This window comes from Glycine max, chromosome 19 (assembly GCF_000004515.6).
Source record: "Glycine max cultivar Williams 82 chromosome 19, Glycine_max_v4.0, whole genome shotgun sequence".
In the NCBI taxonomy this organism is placed as follows: Eukaryota; Viridiplantae; Streptophyta; class Magnoliopsida; order Fabales; family Fabaceae; genus Glycine; species Glycine max.
In genome coordinates, this window is record NC_038255.2 from 16,543,702 (window position 1) to 16,557,383 (window position 13,682).

Below are 13,682 nucleotides of genomic sequence, written 5' to 3' on the forward strand. Positions count from 1 at the left end.
AGGTTTTTTTGGCCAACTTCGATAGGAGCTATTTTTTGATCGATCTCTACTAGAGTTATTTTGGACAATGTCAAATGTTAATGTTTTTAAATTGTCATCGGTTGAGACTATTTTTTGGTTAACACTAGTAAGGGTTATTTCAGCCAACATTGGTCAGGATTATTTTTCGGCTGATGCAGTCTAAAGTTTTTATAGCTAACATCAGTCAAGATTATTTTTTGGTTGATGTCAACTAGAATTTTTTTTTTTGCGATGTCTGTCGAGATGATTTTTTGGTCGACGCCAGATAGGTTTTTCGACCGACATCGGTCAGGGTTTACTTGGTCGACATCAGACAAGACTTTTTTTTGCCGACGTTGACAAAAATTTTTTTGGCCGACATCGATCGAAAAACATCATCGATCGACATTGACAAAAAACCTAGCTAATTTCGGCCAAAATATTCTCCCAATTAACGTCAATTGAAAAAATCCTAGTTGATGTTAACAAAAATATCCCTAGTCAGTGCTACCTAAAGAAATAGTCATGGTCTTTGTTAACAAAAAAACCTAGTCAATGTCGACTAAAATAAAGTATGAGTTGATGTCGGTTGAAAATAACGCTTAAATGGACCGGTGCTAAGTTTTCACTTTTTAGCGTTTAATTACTAAAATTTGTAAAAAAAAATCCTTATAACATTTAAGTGGATATAAATTGTATATAATCAAATCCATATCCACTTGAATCTTGAATCCAAATTATTTTTAAAAAAAATATAAATATAAATTTAAGATCTAATCTATTTAAATAAATATGGATTGAATATGGATTAGATTGTTAAAAATCCAATGCATGCCCCCTAATGACAACTCCATATGTATCATTCTTTGCTGATCTATATATAATTTATGTCAAAAGATTAATAGTCTTGTCATTAATTTGATGGCTTGAAGATTTATGCAGGCGTATCTTGTCCACGTGCTTTCTAGAGTCAATCAGATCTGAGAGGAAGCTGTTAACGATATATTTGCCTTCAACTTGATCATTAGTCTATTAGGATACCTAGATGGCCGATTTTGATTTCCTGCGGCAACCATTCATTTGCTTTGGGTAAATTTTCAGCTCTTACAATTAGTTTGGTTTGAGTATAATTAATTCTAGGCAGTGAATTTATATATGTGTTTTTAAAAGCAAAAGGTTTTTATTGAAGGATTTTTTTTTAAATGTGTAGGAATAAAGACAATATTAAATAATTTATGTATCTTATTTAACTAATTGATTGAGTTGTACCCCTTGATTTTATTTAAGGAAGCTAATACTGAATTTATGTATTATTGTTTAAAGAAAATCTACATTTACACTAAAAAAGGGGTTACAGTAGAAGTTCAATGTGACGCATCTGAGGCTACTATCCCAAAATGTTAAAGGATAGTACTTCCATACTAAACCTATATATACTATAAAAAATGACATTTATAACAATTTGGCGTTGGTTTAATTTTTATTGGTATAACTTTTAATTAAGAAAAATTAAACTGTTTATAAGGATATTGCACGTGTATACTAATAATTTAATATATTATCTAACTAAATATTTTTGTTAGTATTGACAATTTATAGATATCATTTATATATACATCAAATATTTCTATAATATACCATTTAATTAGTATAAATTGATAGAGAAAACTTTAATATTTAATATTTTAATTTCATTAATCAGTTTATTTTATTTTTAATGTTATAATCAGAAATATATTTGTTGGTTCATAGAGGGAAATTCATGTCAACAACAATGTTACAAAGAATCAGTAAAAAACATGTGTATAACAATATTATTGAGATTGTGGTAAAAGCAAAGGAATCGAGAAGATAATTGATTGGGAGCAAAAACATGACTATTATTCAAACGAAACAAATATAGGTGTAAGAGTAGAAAAAAATAAGATGTAAAATATTTGTATTCAGTAATAAGCGATTTAAGAAAAGAAGAAAGAAATAAAATGTGGTATTAGGAGGGATAGTAAAATAAATTTGAAAAGACATTTAACTTGTTGCATTAATTATTTCTTAAAAAATATATTTTGACACTATTATATATTCTTATGGTATGCATTGTCGAAGGGAGAGATGGGAACGAATGAGAAAAAAATAAAAGATGTGACAAGTAAAAATATCAAAATGCATTAACCTAACCTAATTTAATTCACTCAACCCATAAAAAAATGAGTTAAGTTAGGTTAAATTTGTTTTGAGATTGAATTAAAAATAACCCAATCCAATCCTAGTTGGTTGTGGGTTTGGTTGTCAAAATAAAGTTATTAAAACTGAATCTTTCATAAGTTAACTTACCAAAATAAATGTATATTAATATAAACATATAATGTTACACTTACAAAAATGTTATCCAACTAAATTGTCTTAGCATAAATGTTTTCTAGAATATATGATCATGAATTATATAAATGTAGCGCACGGTCAATAAAATAACCTGAAATTCACGATAATTTGCAAAAATTTTGTCTAACAAAACAATATTTAATCAAATAAAGCATAAAAAATTAACAAAAAAATCTCAATCTAATGAGTCAATCCAATTCAACAATCTGTCTCTTAACCCGTTGAAGCGAGTTATAATTGGGTTGGACAGGTTGAATGGTTGAATTATATAACCCAACTCAATATATTTTGGCATTTGGGTTATGAGTGATATAATATATATAAAAAAAAAAACAAAAAATTGAAAGAGAAGAATGGTGGAAAAGAAATGTGAGAGATTGACGTATTACAATAGATGTTATTTCAATGCAATTTATCTCAAGCAATAGTAAACATCTCTTCCTATGAGTGTGGAATAGTAGGCTGTCTATGCATTGATTGGAGATTTATTATTGGAGGATTGGGGAATTTTTTGGTGTCAGTGGGGATCAGATGACTTATACACGTGTAGATTGGTGGTGGTTAAAAGAAACAGATACACATTATACTTATGGTGGGAGACAACTTTTTGATGGGGTACTGAATTACATGTTAATATTGGGAGCAAATTGGTTATTTAATTTGATATTTATTGATTTTGATGTAATAAATGCCTTCTAATCAAGTGGTTAGAAATTGTAATTATTTTGGCATTTCTGGTGTCATATATAAATATATCTTCTTTCATTTAAAAAAAAATCTCTTCTTTATTTTGACATTTCTGGTGTCACCGTGAGACATAGGAAGAAAGAATAAAGATAGAGAAAAAAATTGTAATAATTAATGTGATTATGAAAATATGATGTAAAAAAAGTAAGTAGATGTTGAATATTTTTCATTTATCTCATGTGAGGAGTGACGCGGAACGTGTGCTCGACAACTCATCTAATGACGACATGTAAAGCAACGTTCTGTTGAAGATTTTTTTTTCCTGTTTTAACTTTACGGAAAGTGCAGTGTTCACCCAAAAGTGCTGAACTTGATAATATAATAGTTTTTTTTTTTAAGGGTTGATAATATTATTGTTGAAATAGATATGTTATAATTGTTGATCGTGAACACGATTAAATGGATAAGAGGTTTTTTTAATTGAAATTTTGATTTTCCTGCACTTTTAAATTCCTGACTTTGTTTTTTATATTTTTAAATTAAGATATTTAATTCTTCAATTTATTAAAATAAATAATTTTGATGGATCATTAATTTTATCAATTAATTGTTAGTTAATCATTTAAAGTCAAACATTAATGTGACATATTAATAATACTTATATAATTACATAAGTTGTTGACATGACACTTAAGTGACAAGAAATAAAATAAAATAAAATAAATAAAAAAAGATTTTGATAAATATTAAACTCACATTTTATACAAAGATAAGATAATAAATAATTAGGACACTTGTATTATTAGACTTATTTTATTTAGTTAACTTTATAAATATTAGTTTCTATATATTATTAGTCAAGAATTATTAATCTTTTTTCAAATTATAAAAATTTATAAATTAAAAAAATTAATATATAAATATTTTTCATTTTATTTTATATAATTTTATACATTTTATTTTAATTTTACCAATTTATAATTATATTTCACAAATTAATTTATAAATTATTTACATAAATTATTTTGTAAATTATTTACATAACTTATTTTGTAAATTATTTTAATATACATATTATTTTTATTCAAATTATATAAATCAATATAATTGTGTTAATTAATATTTAAATTATACAAATTACTTAAACTTATTTTACTATGAAAATATTTTTATTCTAAATATTTAAATTAAAAAATAATATTTAATTTTTTAGAAAACTTACCTATTAATATTTTAGTGTTCACTATAAGAAGTTATTTAATTTATTAAATAAGTTATTTTAAAATCAATTATATAAATCCAGAAAATTACATAAATAAATATGTAAATTATTTATATAAATTATTTTATCTAATTTATAGAAAATTTGTAATTTTATTTTTATATATAAATAATAATTTTTTATTATTTTAATTAAAAAATTATAAATTTTGAACTTTCTAGATTATTTAAATATTATTTAAAATTTACTCATAATCTATATATTATTTTTAAAATTATAGTAAAATAAGAACAAATTTTTATATAATAATATTTATTCATTTATATTAAAATAAAATTTTATAAAAAAAAATAAATACATGTAAAATTAAATATTAAATATTTTATTTTAATTTATAAATTGTCATAATTTAATAACTAATGGGACATATAAAATAGTGTTTATAAAATTAATTAGGCAAAACAAAAATTTTAGTGATATATTGGTTTACCTTTAAATAAGAGGATATGAATTAAACTTCTAACCGAATTTATTTTATTTTTTACTTTTATTTAATTCTTTGTTAGATGATATCATGTCAACAAACTCTATAAACTTTACCTTAACTTCACTGCACCACATAAACTTTGGATGGTTGAAAGAATCAAAATTGTTAATTCACGCGCGAGAATAACAAGACTAAATATCTTATTTAGAAATATGGAATCAATTTAGTCTTTTCTTTGTTTTTTTAGTAGGGGAGGGGGGGCATTTATGGACGAGAGTTTATGGTTGGTTTGTTTGCAACAATATTATGAAATTCATATTAAAACAACGTGACAGCCGAAGTCAATGAAAGAAAAGAGAAATAATGGGCCCAAGAATCTGGAACATACATAGATCATTACGAATGCAATAATGCTATACGCTACCAACAAACTGCACGACAAGATAGAGGAGAGGAAGCATGGCCAAAGAAAAAGAAAAAAGTAGAGGAGGAATCGGAAATTAATATACTGAATATTGCCTTTAGGAATCGTCCATTTATGCAAGTTGGAGCAATAGTACCTCTACCCTTTCCCTATAAATATCACCCCACTCCTACCTTTGACCTCAAGTCCAAGTCTTTTCTATTCTATTTCTTACGTAATAATTATATAGATTAGTATAAAGAACTATGGATTGCAGAATAGAGAGTGCCGAAACTCACAGGTTTTCTTAATTTCTTACATCCATGCACAAGCGCACACATGCATACATCACATATGAACGAGTGCATGTGCTTCTATACTATTAAACATTGAATTGCATAAAATTAAAAATGAATTATAATCAACAGTGCATGGATATGTATAAATAACAATCATGTTTTTTTTTTTTTTTTTTGCAATAGGAATAAGTGTGCAGCATGCTTCCGACAGTTCAACAAACTGGAGCATCTTGTGGAGCACATGAGGATCTCATACCATTCGGTTCATGAACCAACCTGTGGCATTTGCAGGAAACACTGCAGGTCTTTTGAGTCTCTCAGGGAACATCTTATAGGTAATACTCATTCATACGATGATTAATTGTGAAGCAAATTAAGTGCATGCCCTTAGCATATATCTTCCATGAAGAATATTTATCATCTGATTGTGAATTTGTGATGAAACTTAATCTGCTTTTCCAGGTCCATTGCCAAAACAGGAATGCAGAGATATATTTTCCTATAGAGGGTGCAAGTTTTGTTTGAAAGTCTTTGAAAGCCCTAACTCTCGCAGGATCCACCAAGAAAAATGCCAACTCTCTGGAACAAATGCTGTATAACTTCTAACTATGAATCTAAAGAATTTACAAATGATTATCCTAGTAAAAATTTATTCTAATAATTTAAAAACATAAAGTAATATTTTTTTATTAAAAATTTGAAAAGATATTAGAATTATTAATTGCGAATTTTTAACTTTTTGTGCACATTATTACAGGGAATAATTGGTCGCTTTTCAAACTTGGGACTTCGTGATAATTTGGCTATTGGTGGTGGAGCAAGAGGACCACAAGTAGTTGCTCTAGCATGTAAAATGGTTGGAGGCGGCAGTGATGGCTCACTTGATCTCTGTGCAAGAGTTTGCTTAATCGATGAACATGAGAACATAATATTCCATTCTTATGTGAAGCCACCAATTCCTGTCGCAAACTACAGGTTAATTGGACAATTAAACTTCCTTTATATTAGGCCTTAAAGATTTAATTTAACCATACATTTTTTTTAATTGATAAGCAGTTTAACCATAATATATACCTAACGAAGCTGCTGATTCATTAACAGGTATGAGACAACAGGCATCACACCAGAATATCTGAGGGATGCAATGCCAATGAGACATGTTCAGAGGAGGATTCATGACTTCCTTTGCAATGGTGAACCTATGTGGACAATTCGAGCAAGAGGTGGAAGAGCCAGGATTCTTGTGGGTCATGGTTTGGATCATGACCTTGAAAGTTTGCAAATAGAATATCGAGCTGAAAAAATAAGGTAAATAGTTCAATTTAACATTTAGGCAGAACACATGCAGCATAGGTATACACTCTCATACATATCTCAAATTAAATAATTAATCTGTTCAGAAATTTTTGTAACTTTGTATAAGGCAAGTAAAAGAACACTTTTTATTAGATCCTAACTACGGTTATTTATTTGTTTATTTATATTAGCTCCTCGATCTCTAGAATCAACAACAAAGATGGATGCCATACATCAAATCATAGGTTTATTTCAACACATTCAAATATTGATTTTGAATTCATATTGAATAATCAGGGACACTGCAAAATACCCTCCACTGATGAAAACAAGCAAGCTGAGCAACTCACTCAAGTACTTAACACAGGCATATCTTGGGCAAGTATCCTTCACATTTTTCTTTACTGTAAAATAGAAGATGCATGTATGTTGAATTCATGATATATGTTTTAATATTAATTAATTAACGAGGCTTCTGTTTTGGGGCACATATACATATAAGCAGGTATGACATTCAAACTGGGATTCAGGATCCTTATGAGGATTGTATTGCAACGATGAGGCTCTACATGAGAATGAGATCTCAAGCACATAGAGTACAGGAATACCCTTTGGCGTCTGACCCTCAGAACAGGAATAATTTTGCTTCATGGAGGCAAAGTGAGATTGAAAGAATGAGTCCTGAACAAATGCTAGAAATTTCAAGGTCTGACTACTACTGCTGGTGCTTGGATTCCTTGTATTGATCCCTGAATGGTGAAAGCCAAGTACACCAATCAGAAAGCCCATGAACATCAGGGAATTGATCAGTACACTACTAATTTAACCGATACAAATATCTAGTATGCAAAAATAAAGTACACCAAACAGTTGTCTCTTTTTTACTAGTCAATAATTTCTTATTTTATAAATAATACTCAACTTAAGCAGTAGCTTACGCTACTACCATAGCTAGCACCCAGTGATTAAGGTACGTTCATGTTATGTGTATGAATATATTTGACGAATACAAAGAATAAGCGCTCATATGTTATGCGTGAATTCTGTTAAAGTACGTACTTGTGTCTCGTTTGTTGTTTAACATCTCTATCTAATAATATTAACTATACACTCTCCAACTATATTTGATAACCGCCACCTTCAATCTCCCCAAATATAGTGTGATATTCGTATGGTAATTGTCTTACAATTACGTCATATCAACTGGGTGTGATCCCAAATACAAAAAACATTTAAAAAAATGTATTAATAATTTCAATAACTAACAAATTTGTTATGCTTCAAAGATTTCTTTTCTTAAAGTTTTATAGCTTTTATTCATCTAGGCTAATTTTGATTTTTTATATATTTTTCGTTACATATTAGCTAGCCTAATATTTCTGCTGATTTAGGATTGGTCTCCATGATTTCTACTTATTAAGGTATATTGAATCAATAACTCACCGTTATTATAACACTAAAACCCAAATGAGACAAAGATATCAGGACTATATATTAAAAGGGATAATTTATACGAGTAACACCGAATTGAGTAGTACTATAAAAACTAAAATATTCACATTAATACTACTATATAAAAGGATTTTAATATCAGATGAGTTTTAACATCAATTTAGAATCAATGTTAAAATGACTGTCATTGAAATTAGGCATATTTAAATATCGGGTTTAAAATTAATATTGAAATTCATTATTTAGTGTAAAGTTTTTTCTATATCGATTCTAAAAAAATCAATGTTGAAAGGTTTATACAACATCAATTTTTGATATAACCATGTGAATGTATTATACCACATCCGTTTTGGAATGTGTCTTTCTAACATCGATTTTGACTCAAAATTGAGGACTCAAAATTGAGGAGGTAAAGACACTTTCAACATCGGTTGCAACTACAACCAATGTAAAAATTAAGCGAACTTTTTTTAATATTTAATTTGTTTCACAATGAATGCAACCTACAAATTAAAAAATACATCACTATTATTATGTCATGAAAACACTGTCCAGGAACTATGCTTTGCATGAACACAATACTAGTAGGACCAAAAATAATATAATGAGCAAATTAATACTAATAGAACCTGAGATTTTATTAAAAAGAATAACAAATTTCTCCTTTAAATACACTAAGGAAGGTAACCCAATACAATAATAATAATAATAATAATAATAATAATAAATCTTCACAGCCAATAACTGGCTGCTAACCCAATAACTCAACATTTCTTTCAATTGGCAAGCCAAGTAAACAATAGGCAATGGAGCTATTGTCTCCCCTTTAGCATATATTAGCTTCTCGGGTGAGTAGAGTTTCGGTTTCTAAAGAAAGATGTGTTATTTAAAAAAATAAATTCTATGAAAACAATTGTTATTATTATATGATATTTAAATATATATTAATATAAAGTATAATTACTTTATTTAAGTCTTATAATTGTATAAACTTTATCTTTCAATTCATATACTTACAAATCCTCTTTTAATCTTTATACACTATATTAAAAATATTAAATTTTTTGACGCACATCCTAAGACGATTATACATAACCGTCTTAGAATTCCACGCAGTGTCAATTTTATAAATAATAAAAGTTATACAATGACGGTCCTCTAAAAATCGTCTTTGAAATTTGAATGTCTTTAAATATATCGTTTCTCACTTAATTACTTTTTCTTGCTCCTTTCTTCTTTGCTAACCTAGTTTCTCTCACCCTCTCTCTTTCTTTGTTTCCCTCGTTAGCCTATGTCACCCATCATTGCCACACACTGTCACGCCTCGACGCCGTCATCACCACCATCCCGACTGGTAGCCACCGTCATGGCTCGCCATCGTTGTCGTCGCTTGAAACCCAGATGACGTGTTGTCACCATTGTTGCAGGTATGGTTTTGTGCATTTGCAGTATTGCGCCATGGTGGTTCACGACAACCATGGCAGACATCTATTTTTTCCTTTCCTTTTAGAAACCCTAATTAGTTTTATTTTAGGTATTGCTTGTTTCTCTATCATACCACATTGTTGCAAGTGTTGCTTGTTTCTTTGCTTGTATTTCTCTGGTTAAATGGGGAGGGAACCTTTGCAAAGGTGAAATTTGCTCAAAACACAAAAATTGGATAGAGTATGGCCATGAAGGTGCTCAATAGAAGCACCATCATCAAGCACAAGATGGTCGACCAGGTAGAAAACTCTTAATTAACTTTTGTAATAAACTCAATTTTCTTTCAGAGTAACAAATTTTGAGAATGGTCTGTTTCTAATTAACTTTTTTCTATTATGCAGATCAAGAGGGAGATTTTGATCATGAAGCTAGTTAGGCACCCTTATGTTGTTCGCATGCACGAGGCATGTGATAATTGCTTTCCATTTTCATAATTAAGGCCCTGTTTGGCTTTTTTTCTAAGTTGTCATCAAATTTTGAAATGTGATTTCCAGTCAAGTATGGAATGCACTGTTATGTTAAGTAGGAGTTTAGAAATGTTTTTGGGAAGTACAAGCAAAACCAGAATTATAGAGTTTCTTTTTTATTTTGATTCTTTGGACTTTTAGAGTGAGGGATAGTTCTGGAAATCATATTTTAATTTTTGAGAATTTTCATTGATTAAATGAAAAAGGTTTTAAAAGAAAAGTCATGCCAACTCAATATTAGCTATTGCCACTCACAAGCACTTCTTGTTAACTATAGGTGAGCTTGTCACCACATTAGCTTTTATATATGAGTTCAAATCATGTAAGATATAATAATACCAAATTGCTTCAAACTTTTGAATATTATGATAGGAGATGAGTATCCTTCGAACAACTTGTGGGACTCCGAACTATATGGCTCCTGAGGTAAATTACAAGCATGGCTTGTTGTTTAGTTAAAATTTTGATAATTCTATTTATGTAAAATGTAAAATACTAACTATTTTTATACTAGCATCTGCATTCTGCATTTTACTTTTGATGAGCTTAGGTACTACGTCATAAGGGTTACAACATTGTTGTGTGTAATACCCTGAAATTTCGATAATTAAAAATAGATGTTTGATATTTTTCTTGTGTTATTTGATTACTTGATTGATTTGGATGAGTTAATGTATTGTGTGAATTAGCCATATACGATTTGCTTGATGTGGATGTTGAGTTATGTTGACTTTATTGATTTAGGTTGAAATTATGAGATTTCAAGTTTTACCTAAACCTGTTTCACTAAAACCACAATTCTAGATTCGTCAACGGTTGGATCACCTTCAAATTTGAACTGTGGGCTTCAAACCCAATTCTGGACATTCTGACCATTGGGATTTGTAGTATAACATCCTGAGTATGATATATGATATTTTTATCGAAGCAATAAAATTTGTTGGAGCAGAGTTCGTCCAGGCCAGTCAAATTTTGCCCAGGCGAATTTGAGTTGGATCAGCTCGCCCAGGTGAGCCAAATTTCTCCTGGGTGAGTCTTGCAAGCTATAAGTATGTCCAACAGCATAAAACAACCATTTTCACCTCTATCTCTTCCCCTAAAACCTCTCCCAACACCCCCAACCTCCTCCTCCACCACCACTGACCATCGGTGACCGCCACGAGTTGGCTTTGCTTGTCGTCAGACCACCGCACAGAGAAGAATAGTTTAATCAGAGAGAAATCTTCAAAACTCAACTCGAGGATTCGGTAGAGAATGAAGCCTCCAATCCTTCCTTCGCAGTTTCTTCAAGGTAACCGTGATTTCTAAGCCTTCTCCTTGTTAGCTTGAGCCTATCTTTGTATCTCTTCTAACTTGGGTACCATTATTTGATGTTTTACACTTCCTTTGAAAAACCCTTGTAAAAAAGATGTTGTAAAATTTTCCTTTTTTATAAAATGGATTTTGTTTTTGTAACATTTGTTGAACCCTGGTCACAGTGGTGTGATCAGAATTTCAAAATGACCTCTCTTTGATATGGATCTCAAAACACCCCTTTAACCCCTTTTTAAATTGAATGATTATTTGACCCCAAAATTAATATTAAACTTGTCTTTGAAATCTATACTAAATTATCTTTGATTTGGTATATAGAGCCCTGTGTTTGGACGAACGAACGTGAACCTAAGAGATCTTAGAACAACACCGCAAGGAACTAACAGAGAGATATAGATAGGTGAAGGGAGTTTATTGTTTGTTTATAGCTTTTGATACCATAGTTGTGGTTAGGGAACCCAATTATGGGGATGTATGTTTGTCCCTGTGCATGTTGGTTCTCAAGAAAAACTGTATTTTTAACTAATGAGATGTGATATATTTGTTATTGATGTGCATGCTGGTTTTCAAGAAAAATGGGGTTTTTAACTAATGGGATGTGATATGTTTGTTATTGATGATTAAAATTGTCAATGATGTTGTTGTTGTACTGATTGGAATTTTTGGGAAAAGTCTTAATTATAGAGGAGACTTTGCCCAAAATTTTATATTTGTTCTTCTATTTACTTATTTATTAAGTTTTAAATGGGCATAAGAGTTTGTTTTGAATACCATAGTTCTCCTCTTTAATTTAGAATTTTCCTTAAAAATATGAGTCTCATGATATTATGGATTGTTGTTGTGTGAGGTTTATGTTGCCTGAAGACCTGGGGAATGTGAATCTTGGGCATAAATTTATATGTATGTATGTGGAATGTGATTGCTTGTGATGTTGATGATGATGTTGATGTTGATAATGATACTGAGATGAGATGGTGTTGATGTTGATAATGACATTGAGATGAGATGATGTTGATGTTGATGATGTTATTGTGATGATGTATGTTGTGTACTTACATGGGGGGTGTGGTGACCATGTTGGATATTCCTAGAGGGGGAAATAGAGTATTTTAAAGAGTTTTAAACATCCCTGGAGAAAGAAGGGGATGTTTTAGAATCTTTAACTATCCATGGTCAGTGCATTGATGATGTTCATGTTTCATACTTCATATTGCATGGAAATAGTACAAACTTTGTCAGTAAGTACTCGTAGTTTTTCATGAGGAAAAATACTTGTACTTGGGGGCATGTTACAGAACTTCCTTAAGACTCAGGTTATCACCATGGGGGGGGGGGGAGGGGTAGTTGCCTGTGCACGACAGGGTGACCTCTTGCTGCCTAGTTTTCCTAAGTGAAAGTGTCATGTGGACACGCTTATGCTATTTATTGATATATGATATCACTTTGCATTTTAGAGTTGAGTTAGGTACATGCATCATTTTGAGCATAATTGATTTAAATTATGGAAAAATTGATGACAAGTTTGTTAAGTGTACGTTGAACCAATGGGTTATTGAGAATGATTGTGGTTATTGTTATTGTATTCTTGTTAATCATTATCTTTTGGTGTTTGTTGATCTTTTATAATAAAATCACCCTTGCAATTTTTGTACCATGTGATTGGTGCCTGTGATAATCTCAAACTTTCGTTCGTGGGAGTAGATGAACAATAGTAGGTGACTTGGAGGGAAGTCTTTTGTTGGAGCCATCAAGCTGATGTGATAACATTGGAATTTATTTTGGGGGAGAGTTATTTTTTGTTATGAACTCTTCCTTAGTTGGTTCCTTGACTCTCTTTTGATTGGGCGTATAAGTCCTATGTTTAGATATATGTAAAAATTGAATTATGTTCAGACATTTGAAAGATGTGTAGTGGTGTAATATATATATATATATATATATATACACCACGAAAAATTTACCATCATTTTCATAATCAAATTAATGGAGCTTTCACTTAAAAATTAAAATGTCACATTTTATAGTAAGTGATATCATAGCGACGAGGCGGGTCGTTACATTATGGCAGATGTTTGGTCCTGTGGGGTTATCCTGTTTGTCCTACTGGTTGGATATCTTCCTTTTGATGAGCTTGATCTAACCACCTTATATAGTAAGGCATGAATTTAAACATGTCAAATATATACTTTAC

At 30.1% G+C, this 13,682-nt stretch overlaps 1 protein-coding gene across 1 annotated transcript; it reads left to right on the plus strand.

Annotated features, from left to right (window-relative positions):
- The first annotated feature begins 5,404 nt into the window (after nucleotides 1-5,404).
- Nucleotides 5,405-7,769, plus strand: LOC100813973 (uncharacterized). Its single transcript, XM_003555003.4, has 7 exons — nucleotides 5,405-5,479; nucleotides 5,661-5,812; nucleotides 5,940-6,070; nucleotides 6,235-6,452; nucleotides 6,579-6,785; nucleotides 7,071-7,151; nucleotides 7,279-7,769. Exons 1-7 carry the CDS (start codon nucleotides 5,445-5,447, stop codon nucleotides 7,517-7,519), a joined length of 1,065 nt encoding a protein of 354 aa, XP_003555051.1. The 5' UTR covers nucleotides 5,405-5,444; the 3' UTR covers nucleotides 7,520-7,769.
- The last annotated feature ends 5,913 nt before the right edge of the window (nucleotides 7,770-13,682 follow it).

Excerpts from the sequence above, each read along its gene's own strand:
- LOC100813973 (XM_003555003.4), top strand. The coding sequence starts at position 5,445 with ATGGATTGCAGAATAGAGAGTGCCGAAACTCACAG. Across the intron at positions 5,813-5,939 it reads TCTCAGGGAACATCTTATAG|GTCCATTGCCAAAACAGGAA; the intron begins GTAATACTCATT and ends CTGCTTTTCCAG. Across the intron at positions 6,071-6,234 it reads AACTCTCTGGAACAAATGCT|GGAATAATTGGTCGCTTTTC; the intron begins GTATAACTTCTA and ends ACATTATTACAG.